Source organism: Malus sylvestris, chromosome 15 (assembly GCF_916048215.2).
Source record: "Malus sylvestris chromosome 15, drMalSylv7.2, whole genome shotgun sequence".
Taxonomy (NCBI): Eukaryota; Viridiplantae; Streptophyta; class Magnoliopsida; order Rosales; family Rosaceae; genus Malus; species Malus sylvestris.
Window position 1 is genome coordinate 51,335,766 of NC_062274.1, and position 13,003 is coordinate 51,348,768.

At 38.9% G+C, this 13,003-nt stretch overlaps 1 protein-coding gene across 1 annotated transcript; it reads right to left on the minus strand.

Annotated features, from left to right (window-relative positions):
• Nucleotides 1–7,560: 7,560 nt before the first annotated feature.
• Nucleotides 7,561–10,746, minus strand: LOC126601862 (uncharacterized). Its single transcript, XM_050268632.1, has 2 exons — nucleotides 9,447–10,746; nucleotides 7,561–7,820 (listed from the first exon to the last, which is right to left on the minus strand). Exons 1-2 carry the CDS (start codon nucleotides 10,637–10,639, stop codon nucleotides 7,814–7,816), a joined length of 1,200 nt encoding a protein of 399 aa, XP_050124589.1. The 5' UTR covers nucleotides 10,640–10,746; the 3' UTR covers nucleotides 7,561–7,813.
• Between the last annotated feature and the right edge of the window lie 2,257 nt (nucleotides 10,747–13,003).

Sequence of the window (13,003 nt, forward strand, 5' to 3'; positions counted from 1 at the left end):
CGAAAAACCACATTTTTACACTAAAAAGGCAATCTTGGTACCATTCAATTTACCCTTTATTTTGTTCTTATCGTTAAAACTCAAAGTTTTTAAGACATTTTTATTAGTTTTCCTTATTATCTATACTATTACTATCTATTAACAAAACACTCGTTGTCAACCAAATGATGGTGAAAAAATGATTAGGTCCTCTATTCTTAATTCAATTAACATAAGAGTTTGGCTCATTAAGGCTAAGGAGGAGTTCTTTCTCAAAATACTTTGTGGCCTATTCACAAAACTTAATGCTTACGAACAAAACATTTCATTATAAACCACTTTGTAATAGTCATCTATGTAAAAAATTAATTCAAACTAAGAACGTTTAGTCAATCAGTTGTAATAAAAAGATAAATGGTTTGTAAGACTTTTACTAAATCTGTTTATCTGTTTTTGTACAATTCAAGGACAAAACGATCTTCGTTCAATTGATTTTTTTTTTAGATATGATCTTTTATAGTCATAGATAATATGAACACTTTCAATTATAAATACAAACTTTTGTAGAGAAGACACGAGATATTTGAAGGAGAAGTATCTCCGCAAAAAATCCTTGAGGAGCCAATATTACCTAAATAAAGAAAAAAAGAATAGAATGTTGTAGAAATGGATGTCCACTCAAATAATGGGCAAGTTGCCCTTCCACTATTTAGCATGTGATTTGCTTCTATAAAAGCAAGCCTTATGAAACACAACTAAGAGAGAGATGAATGTGAGAGTTCACGGGAAAGAAAGAGAGGAAGGAAGGAAGAGGAAGAGAGAGAAGGAAGAGGAAGAGAGAAAATAGAGGAAGATAAGAGGAGATAATAGAGAGAGTTATCTTTGTACTCCTATTATTTCAAATTATAATGAAAGCACCACTGTTGCCACGAGGACGTACTCCAGTCACACTGACTGTAGAGGAACCTCGTAAATTTTGTGTCTTGTTTCATTTATTCCACTGCACCCACAGTCGATTTTACAACACGTTATCAGCACGAGAAGCTCTCATGTCAGTGGAAAGCACAACGCCACAAATCCTGTTCACCTCCTTCAGCTGGAATCTCATAGATAAGAAAAAAATTTCATTTCATCTTCAAATCTCAGTACAATTGATTTTCTTGAAGCAACTATATATATTGTTATATGACTGTATATCATCCTTTGCAGAAGCAAAAGAGTAAAAGACTCAAAATTTGTAAGAGAATTTGACAGCCATGTAAATAGCCTCGGAACTCCAACTTGCGGACCTCGGATTGAAATACTTTCTTCTTGGAAGTTGTTCGTCTGCTCAGTATCTACAACATATCAAAATTTCAGAAAATGTTAACGGTGCGATCGTCGCAGATGTCTGAAATACCAAACCAGTTTCCAATTTCCGTAGAAAACTGGACATCCACCTTATGAGTACCATAACTCTATTTCTGTAGCTCAAATCGAAATTGTTTCTTCACGAAAGTTGCTTGGTATCCTCTTATCCATATCATACTAAAATTTGAACTAAATCTAACAGTTTGATCTTCTCATAAGTTGCAGACACTCTTGACTCCAAAACTTATGGGAACCGTTTCGACTTTTTCGAAACTCACCGGAGGAGGAACACCAATTGGAACTTATTGTTATTTTTACTTCCTGAGTAACTAAAAGGACTTGTTGTGAAATGAAAACATTAATAAAATAAGGACAATTTGGATGGGTGCCCGTGCCCCGACAGAAGTGAAGGGAAGAAATAATAAAAAATAATAATAAAGTTGATAGTGGGAAGTTGATGAGACCATCACCATTATGAAAAGAAATAATAAAATTATATATTTATTTATGTGCATGGTGTTGGTTTAAAGCCCATGTCACAAGTTCTATTTATTTAAAGCAATTTATTTATAGTGGGTAGAATTATTACCCTTTGCTTTAAAGCTTTGATATTTATGTGAATGGTGCTGAATTAAAGCCCTTGTCACAAGCTTTATTTACTTTACAGCAATTTATTTATCATGGACGGTTTTACCGCCTACTGCTTTAAGTTTTGATTTATGTGAATGGTGCTGAATTAAAGCCCTTGTCACAAGCTTTAATTTATTTATTGTTCAATTTATTTACTATGGCTGGAATTACCGCCTATTGCTTTAATTTATTTATTGTACTTATCTTTTGTTACGATGAGTATAACAAGGACCCAGAGTTCCTTGATTAGATCAGAACCTGCAGTTTCTTGATCCTCATCACATAAAATGATAGGACCCGAAGTTCCATCATGCAAAAGGATCAAACATGAAGTCCCTAGATCCTCAAGATCGGACATGAAGTTTCTTGATAAGTACCTTAAGTTTGAAGTGCCACAGTGCCTCAACTTAATTATAATAAAGGTCATAAAAGTCTCAGTCCATAGACTATTTAATAAGGACCAGAAGTTCCTTATGTCCATACTTAAAATGGTTTAGCAGAAGCATTTATTAAGCGGATAAAATTGATTACCCGCGCTCTGCTCATGAAAACGAAATTACCAGTTTTCTACATGGGGACATGTCATTTTACATGACGCATTATTAAGTTCGGATGAGACCAATTTCCAACCATCAATATTGCTCAGTACAACTCGTGTTTGGGAACTAGCCAAACATTATACATTTACGAGTTTTTGGTTGTGTTATCTATGTGCCTATTGCACTGCCACAACGTACTGAAATGGGCATTGATGTTGAACATCATCTATCATTCAATATTTGGAATTCTTGATTAGGGATATGTTTACCGCATGGTTTGCAGACTGTCATTTTGATAAGACAATTTTCCTGCCATTAGGGGGAGAAAATAATATCGTTCCAGAAGAACGATGAGAAAATATCATTCCAAAAGAATGATGAGAAAAGACCGTTCCAGAAGAACGAAGAGAATTTGTCTTATTTTGATTCACGAAGCAATCAATGAGAAAATGAAATATGAATAATTGAATGATGCAACGAAAGTGATGAAATCATATATACTTACTGCAAATGTGCCTACAAGAATTGATGTCTCTGTTGGATAAAATAATGAGACAGTAAATGATTTATCTGTTGCACACCTGAAGCGTGGCAGATTTTTAGACTCAAAAGGTTCAGTTATTCGAAAGAAGAATAATATGGCACTACTGAACTATTGCATTCCCGAAGCATAACTGTTGCATGCCAGAAGCATGACAGTCGCCGCATGGATACACGTCCCAGATAGGACAATCCACATACATGGGAATGTTGATGTCTCATACATAGAGCATAATAGACATATAGGTTCCAATGACTCAACTCCCGGAAGTGGAGATTAAAATCCAAGCTCTATAACGCTCAAGAGGAGGTTATGGTCCACATTCTCTAAATTATGACTATCCTGGAAGAGATAGCGTCATGCCCTTGAAGAGGCAATGGATATCCAAAGAAATGAAAAGTTTTTATGCATGCGCATGCACATGAGAATATGGGATCACAGATTGATGATAACCAATGGTAATTTTGGTTTTTACAAGTAGCTACTAAATTCATCAATGAGCTGTGTTAATATTGAGTCACGTTTTTTTGTTTGTCGACAAAAGAAAAATTATTGGCCAAAATGGAGAAAGGCAATTCCATTACAATTTTGTAAGAACGTGGGCAAATGAACCTATATATATTTGAATACAATACAAATAGCCAAAAGATATTGAACCAAGGAGGTTATATATGGGCATTTGTAATACAGTGTAATACACTTACATGATATGACACAAGGTTGTAAACAAGTTCATATAAATGGAGAATTATATACGAAGGGTTGTGAGTCGCCCACATTATATCTCCATAAGTAAATCCCTCAAGTATACATGGAAGCAAATTGCTCTGTATAAATTCCAAAGGAAAATATGTCATGAAGTGTAGAAAACCCTTGAAGGATTCAAATTGCTTGAAGTAAGCCTCTGAAGGGTAAAACATAAAATATGTACTCAATACCAATGGATGATATAAATTGCCTTAGTGAGTACTATCATTATGATATTGTTGCAACATACTAAAATCTCTTGCAAGAGTCAATGACATTAAATTATAACTCTTGAAGAGTTGATGATATTAAATTGGGACTCCTGAAGAGTCTAGAAAAATTATAAAGTGTTGAAGGAATTATTGTCTCGAGCTGCAGATCGAACAATCTACCAACACGAATCTTATCCATGATATTTATGATATTAAAAGAACCATATGGATTGAAGATTATGAGTTGAATACTCATATGATGAAGACACTAAGAATAATCATTTATCTTCGTGAGGGTAAAGATAAATTAATATTTGGTCCAGAAGTACCACATCTTAGTGAAGTATATGCTTTATTGTATTTGGCACAATACATTGAATGAAATAAAGCTTATTTATTAATATTTCCAAGAAATTACAGATATATACATACACATGAGTTAAAACAAACAAACAGGATGGAGCATTCACAAAGGTTGCTCATGTGAAGCCTCAGTACTCGGAAGTACCCCAGAAGGGGGAGGCACTGGAGATTGATCATGTGGCACCCCAGTACTTAGCAAAACACCAGAAGGGGAAGACATCAGTTGCTTTCGGAATCTAGCAACGAACCTCTGGTGATCACTTTGAATCCGACTTTCGGATTCCTGCAGTTGGACGAGCTTTCTTTTCATGCTCGTAGAGTAACTATTTGCAAGCACGTGTAACACCCTATTCTCGTGCTTGAGCCCTCTGATCTCTTGTTTAAGACTTGCCACCTCCGCCATCAATGATTCAACTTGGCGAGTTTAAGCAAGTAGGCGTTAGCCCATATTGGACACAGAGCCAGCACACTGAACACTGAGAGCCAAGGAGTCTTGAACGGCCGACTTTTCAGACCGTTCTGAAAGGATCTTGTTATCCCTTGGAGTGAGAAGATTCCTAGCTACCGCAGTAGCGGTTATGTTATTCTTCATCATATAGTCCCCAACCGTAAGAGGACCATTAGAAGATAAGAAGGACGGGCGCCATATATTATCCTGACGCTGCTCGTCTGTATCACTCCTAAGACTCAAATCTAAGCAAATGTTAGATGGGCAAGTCATTTTTCAGAAATGATGAAGGAAAAACAGAGGTCAAATAAAATTTCAGAAGTGCAAGATAGAGGAAATTTCTACAGGCAGCAACTTTCTGAGCATACTCTTGAACACAATTGATGTCTCTATAAAAGAAGAGGCAGCAGAGCCACTCGTTCAAAGATCGAAGAGGCACCGCTCTCCGAATTTCAAAAGCCAGATTTTCCTGAATAAAGTTCGTTGGCATTTTTCAGACGTAATCCCAGCTTTTTCAGATGTCGCGTGCAATTTTGTCAAAGATCTCTGATAAAGTTGAAAACGCGTAAATCTTACTGTTCTATTTACACCACAGTTGCTGACAAGAGTAAAAGCACAGCACCACCACTTGCTATTGGGAAATCTCTATATATGTCGACCTCCGTTCTCCATAATAAGGCAGACCTGCAAGCATGTCCAACTCTTCCTCATCTCCGAGAATGCATCTTCAATATAACATCTCGAAATACTCAGTTTTCTTCCTCTTCGAGAATACCTCTTCAAACATGTCACACCAGAGCAAGATTATCACATATCTTCAGGGACCAGAGCAAGATTATCTCATATCATGCAATCTCCATGTCCTTTCCTTTGTCCTTGTTCTTGCCTGCAAAGACAAGGATCAAGAAAGCAATATGTCGGAACCTCCACTCAAACTCCTGGTAAGGAACCGACTGCCTGGAACCTTTCCTGATTGCTTACCTAGTATTGCTCTCGAGTAGTCATCTTCAACTGTTGTTGGAGCTGGGTCTCCAGTCACCAAGAAGTGATGAACCATCCAAATGCAAGGGTTTGCATTCCACTTCTGCACCAGGGGACAAATCCTACAAGAGAAGATGCCACATATGCATGGGGGGGAAAGCAGTGAAAATACTACTTAAGCAATGGAAGCAAGTAAGGAAAGTGAAAATGATACATTGAAGCATGTGGAGACAAGCGCAACAAATACGTGTTGATTCATCCCCGACAAAGCTGAAAATCACTTGCCACGTGAAGCTCTTCACGATACAATTTCATTCAAGATCAAGCCTCGAAAGTCCTTGAAGAAATCACAAGTCCGATTCAAGATCAAGTGTCCACCACACTTGAATCAAATCTGCTCCAGATCAAAGGAGTAAATTCAGACCTTTGGATGCAAGTCTAGCAGAAAGTCCTACAACCCAGTTCAAGAAAAAGCCTGTGGAAAGTTAACAACAAGTAAAGCAACTATTTCAGCAATTCTGCTTACTAAAAGACTAAAGCAGAATGATCAACGATCAACCTAAATGATTTGAAATCAGGGGAAGATACTCATCAGGGGGAGCATCCAAAACAGATCAAGATTTTAACGAGTCAATCGAATACTTGTGGCCATCCAAGGGGGAGTGTTGTAGAAATGGATGTCCACTCAAATAATGGGCAAGTTGCCCTTCCACTATTTAGCATGTGATTTGCTTCTATAAAAGCAAGCCTTATGAAACACAACTAAGAGAGAGATGAATGTGAGAGTTCACGGGAAAGAAAGAGAGGAAGGAAGGAAGAGGAAGAGAGAGAAGGAAGAGAGAAAATAGAGGAAGATAAGAGGAGATAATAGAGAGAGTTATCTTTGTACTCCTATTATTTCAAATTATAATGAAAGCACCACTGCTGCCACGAGGACGTACTCCAGTCACACTGACTGTAGAGGAACCTCGTAAATTTTGTGTCTTGTTTCATTTATTCCACTGCACCCACAGTCGATTTTACAACATAGAATAGAATTTTGAGATCAAATGTTTCGACTGTGATTTTCTCCTGTTTATGTAACTCGGTTTCCTGATTCTATTTTGATATTATATAAAAATAAAATTAAAAAAAAAATGTCTGAAAATCACTTTTCTTCGTACAAACGTAACAAAAGTTTAAAAATAAAAATCTTGTCTAGATTTCCTTTCATGTCTGGAATTGTGGGAGAGAGATTTTTTTTCTTCCAAGTACTCGGTATTTAAGTTGATGCTCCACATGTCACAATATAAGCACATGGCTACCAAAAAATATATCACTATGACACATAATTACGGATCCCATCTACCAAGATAATCATCCACTGCATTGAACCCTGAAAAGAGATAAGAGGTTCTTTTGGTATTTTTGCATGAAGCGTGTCTCTACTCCCAAAAATGAATGTTTTGTGATTGTAGAGGGAGCATCCCTAAGATTGCTCACAAAATTCACTTATTATCTATACAATTTCTTTTTCTTTTTTGACTGAAGCGATAGAGCAAGTTAGATGTTAGATTAGTCAAAGACGAAGTTCGAATCCACGTCATCATGGAAGAGCACAACACATTTTCACCACTGTGGTAAAGGACCACTTGCATCTATACTATTTCTTAGCATGCTAAGATTTACATGCATTTACATGTCGAATGAACGCCTTACGCTCGACACTCTCCCTCTTCATTTCTCAATTCTGATTCAATCAACCTTATGACACCACCAAAATTAAGGACATTTTCCAAACAACAAATTTTTGTTTATGGAGCTTTTCCTTCTTTTGGGACCAGTTTTCAACTCAGAGTGAGAATTTAAAAGCAGTAACATAACACCAAGAGACTGCATATTCAGTAACCATAGAAAGAACAAAAACAAGTCAACAAATAAAAAAAAAAACGACAAGTATACGTTTCCAATCTAGTAACCTGTTGATCTTGACTTCTTTCTTCTACAACAGATGCCTCGCCTCGGTAGATCTCACACGACATTTCTACTCCCTGGGAAAACAAATATTTGAGAAATGAATCAGTTAACAAGCAGAATAAGCTGCACGCTATCAAAGAAAATATGCCTTCTAACAGTTGAAATGGACATTGCTGAATTAAAGACTGTCTAGATAGTTAACTGCTGTCAAATCACGATTGAGAAATTAACATCTCGGTTTAGATCAATCAACCAATGAAAAGTCTAATAGGAAACGCAAACAAATTATCAATACTACTTATACAAACCATGCTGCCACAGCACTAGCAGTTCACATAAGTGATCTAAGGTGAACAGTATTATATTCTTTTGACGGTTATCCTTTTTCATAAGAACTTCAGATGCTCACAATCACAACTAAGTGAAGGCTTGTGCCAATATGCGGTATAGGGAAGCAAGATGCACACAGACACTCCTATGCCCCAAGAGGCTGTCTCTGCAAATCAGGTCATTGGTGCAAGCCATACCATTCCACGAAGTCTCAATTTCAGATTGCTCACGAGTTCACCTTCAAAATCTTTTTTCCTGACTGCATATTGCCCAGAAAGCACCCTTGAGTGCCATCTTGTGGGATATGTAGTCCACATTTTATTAGATCATAAAATAATGACTGGTTGTTGGCAGGTACCATGATCCCCGATACACTCACAACTAGGCAATCAATCTCAGTTTAGCATGTCCCAGTAATACAAAGGGGCACCATTATAAAAAGGTAACAGAGGAACTGACTTAAGACCAAGTAAATGATGTCTCACTCGTGGAAATAGACGTCTTATTCACGTAAAAGCCATTAACTAAGTTCCAAACTTCAAAAAGGTAACCACTGAGATGAGCCAAGACAAGACTGATGCACATTAAAACTTCCATAGTACCAGTCATGATTGTGATCAAAACAGGATTCTAGTATGTTTGTATTCAGAAAGGCAACTCCGAAACACCTAATAAATTGCAATCTTCGTCTTTACAGTACATAAAAAAAATATTAAAAAATATATATATTGGAATTTCCCATTTTTGCAACTTAAGGTAAACAGAATCTCACCATTCTTAAGGGTTGTGCAGTCAATAGCATAAAGATAATCTGAAAATCATGACTAATAACACTCTGCTAGACACCTGGCTCCAAAATTGCTCTATCAGGAATCTCGTTTATTTGACACAAGAAGGTTGATAACATAAGAGGCACAATTTGGATGCAGCCTTAATTTGAAAAAATGAGCCACTAGAGGTAATTGGCCCCCAATAACGTTAAATAAAAAACTACGACAACTGCTAGACATTCGCCTAGTGTTGTTGACATTCACCTAGTGTTGTAGAGATATATTTACCAATTCGAAGCATCCTCCATGCCCAGATTTTTTAATCAAACCAATACAAGTTACCAAGCTTAACCAAGCACGCGGGACAACACCGAGTACTTGGCCTAGTAGCTTAGGTGTGGTTCATCCAAGTAAGGAAAACAAGCTCCAGCATTCTGCCAAGCTTAAGCGTAGTTCCTACGAACCTAAGTTTGTTAAACTATCAATACTCACTAGATTACATAGCAAAATGAAAATATTGCTTAATATCTTTCCATATTTGCACAAACTAGCAATCATATTCAAATCATTTACGGAGAGGGAAATGGGCAAGGATCATACCACTTGATGAGACAGCCAAACAGAAAATGCTGCATGATCGGAACCTTCCCCAACACCTCAGCCTTATACATCTTAAGCAACCCACTATTCACTTTGTTCCAATTAGGCACTCCGCTGATATCATCCAACAACGGTGAGTGCTCCGAAAATGGACCCTTCTTCACCTTCTTCACAAACTTAACGCACGAAAGATACAAATACTCTTTCGAAAAATTCTCCACGATATCATCATTGTGAATTGACTTAGGCTTCATATACTTATGCCCGATCAACTGAGACGCCCCGAAAATAAACGGCAGGAAATGGTAGTCGTCGAGGCCCCAAACGCCGTGAGACCCCGCCGGCTCCAAGCAATACACCAACTGCAGCTTCCTCATCAAGTCCAAGTACTTGACAATAACTCGAGCCACGACAGCCGGATAATCTTCTTCTTTAATCACCCCCATTCTCGCCAGACAGTAGAGCCAAGCAGCGAAGTTGGTCTCGTGCCCTGTACCATAATCGATTCGGCTCGGGTTCCCGAAGCTATCAGTGAAATACGGGACGATCTCGATCGTAGAAGGGTGGAGATGCTCAGGGAGGAACTGCAGCATGAGGGAGTGGCTGGTTTCGGACAACCGCTCGTGCCAGGAGCGGAATGAAACGTTGCCATACCGCGCGGCTTGCTGGGTGGGTGGGATTTCGTCGACCCATTGAATTAGGGTTTCGAGAATGGAGACAAGGGTGTTGACGACGTCAGATTGGTGACAAGGGTCGGAGATTTTCTTGGCGCGGATGGAATCGGAGAGAGCGGCGATGAATCCGACGAAGTGTTTGCCGGAGAAGGAGTCGTGGAAGCGGCGGAGATCGTCGGGGGACTGGATGACTTTGGAGGGGGATTGGAAGTGGAAGGGAGGGGAGATTTGGGGGACAGAGAGGGGTTGTGGGACAGGGGCGAGGATGATGGCCTGTTGGGAGTTAGGGTTTGGAGGGAAGTTGATGGCGGGAGCTCGGATTGGGCGGTAGTTTGGGGGAGGGGAGATGTCGGAGAAGGAGGGCGGGGGAGCGGCCATGGGGGTTGGGGCTCCGCATTTGCAGCAGGTTGGGGTGGAAATGGAGGTGGCGGTGGCGGTGGAAGATGGTGGAGATTCTAGGGATTTGGAGTGTTGGTGGTGGTGGTGGTCCGATTTGCAGGAAGTGGGTTGGGATTCCATTTTTGGAGGAAGTGCAGGGAGAAAAGAGTGGCAAACTCAAACTGGGAAGGTGGACGCTTTTCCGCAAAATGTCTTGTGCGCTGCGTTTTAAGACAGTTGGATCAAATACGGCGGCTTAAGATTAGATTGATATAAAAGAAGTTGCACGTTGAAACGTAACGTAACACCAAAAGCAGCAGACCATACCCAACATCAATTTTCAAAATAAGAAAACAAAGATACATTATAAAACAAAGTTAGAGTATCACCACCGTGATCATATTAACCACCACCATCATCCTCGCAACCATGGACACCACCGCCTCCACGATCTCACTATAACAGTCAGCACCATTGCCACAGTCTCACCCTGACTACACCACCTGCACCTCGTCGCCACCACCACCTCCACCGTTTCACTGTTGCGGCCACCTTCATCACCACCACGACGTCCCACCACATTCTCCACCCCGTTGCCCTGATCATGGCCACTACCACCTTCACTATTTACCCTCACTATTACCCCACTCCAACCACCATTGCTACCAACACTCCTCTCGTTTCTACCACCATCACTACCACCAACGGCACCATTACTTTACTACGAACACACAAGTTTACATTTTTATGACATTATAAATATTGGTACCATACGCGTTTTCAAAGTTTTTATTCTCAATACTCATCATAAGATATTAAACTACTAGACGCATTCTCAAATTATAAAAATAAAAAAATTTATTTGCCCTTTTCGTTTTACACAGCAGTTGTTCAAAAATTGTTTTGCATTAAGTTACCGAACACGTCCTTAATTTCTCCAAAACCTTTATTTTGATGTCTCGCAGATTAAGAACACAACTTTAATTTGATAAGAAAATTCAAGAATAAATTATGGCCAGGCCACCATTCAATTCTTGGGTTTGGAGAAATTATATCCAAATTCCATTTCAGTTGCCGCAACTCTGTCACCTACGTTCGATGAGTAGGTTCCGAAAGAGGAGGGAGATCTGGTCATGGGGAGGGTGCGATGATGGAAAGAGCATGATATTGAAAGTCGATATGAGTCCACTACTTAGTTTTTCTGTTTTTTTGAGTTCTGGGTGGCGTTGTACTTGGTGGTGGTGGCATTGTGACTACAAGTAACAGAGAGAGAAAGTCGGGGCGTGGTAATTCGAAGTTTTTAACTTTATTTATATATTTTTCATTCCGACTAGGGTTTAGCGACTTTTAGGACCTTGTTTGTTGTTCACTTATTCTAGAGTTTGATTATTCAAGCGAAGTTGTAGTGAGCATGTCTGCCCAGACTCAAGACACAGAGCCTGAGAAGTCAGTTCTTAAGCAAGTTAATCAACACTTAAGTAATAATCTAATCATTAGCAACCATACCTAGCATTACCATTGATGATGACCATGCTCTAATAAGAGACGTTGCTTATGAGGAGCCTGCTCCTTTTGTCATGATGTTAATGGTGCAATGCACTACTTGTTTTGGTGTTTTTTAACATAAGTGGCAGCTTGGATGATGATCATCATGATGGAAACCAAATTGTTCAATTGCCCTACGTAACCCTTTCTCCCAGAGGTTGCATCGCTTGGTGGTGGCTGACCAGTCACAAGGGCCAATTGTGCGAGCAGGCCAGCAGCCACCAAAGATGCTCCATGTCACAATTGGCCAGTACGCAGTAGATTAATTTTGTAACTACGTCTTAGCGCGTGCTTCCGACTTCATTTATTCAAAACAAGAGTAACATAAACGCATTCACCAAGTCAAATGTGACATAGCTTTGGTGTGTATGGGTGCGCCCATGTCTGTTTATGTTAGGTTGTAGTATGATTTCATGTAAGCTAGCAGTGTTTCTATTGACTTGTTTCCTAACTGACAGAAAGTATTACACCATCAAAACTGTTACCATAAATCATATATTTTTGTTTCAATGGACAAAAGAATTCTAAACCGAGGGAAGGGGATGAATCGAATAGATATGCAAATATATACTAAACAAGACTCAATGATCAAACAGATAACATGGTCCAAAATAGTTTTAAATTAAATGTCCTCTTCTCTTCAATGGTGGCAATTATCTCAGCAGCATGTAACTTAAAAACTCCACATGTGCTTGACTGCAAAAAGCCTTTATGCATTCACTGTAGTTCCTTGTCGAGCAAGGTATCGACGGATCATCTTCCAAGTCAACTAAATTGTTCGTTGCCTATATATAAGAGAAGAAACACCGTAGAATAAAAAAATCCTAACTTGGTAACAAACCAAAACCAAACTATATAAAACCAACAATAGGTTGAATGTAACGCGACCATAATGAGACATATGCATACCAATGCGACATATTGTCACACATTTCGAATTTCTACAAATGGATATTAATA

Bases quoted from the DNA above. Each gene is read 5' to 3' on its own strand.
- LOC126601862 (XM_050268632.1), bottom strand. From the start codon at position 10,639: ATGGAATCCCAACCCACTTCCTGCAAATCGGACCACCACCACCACCAA.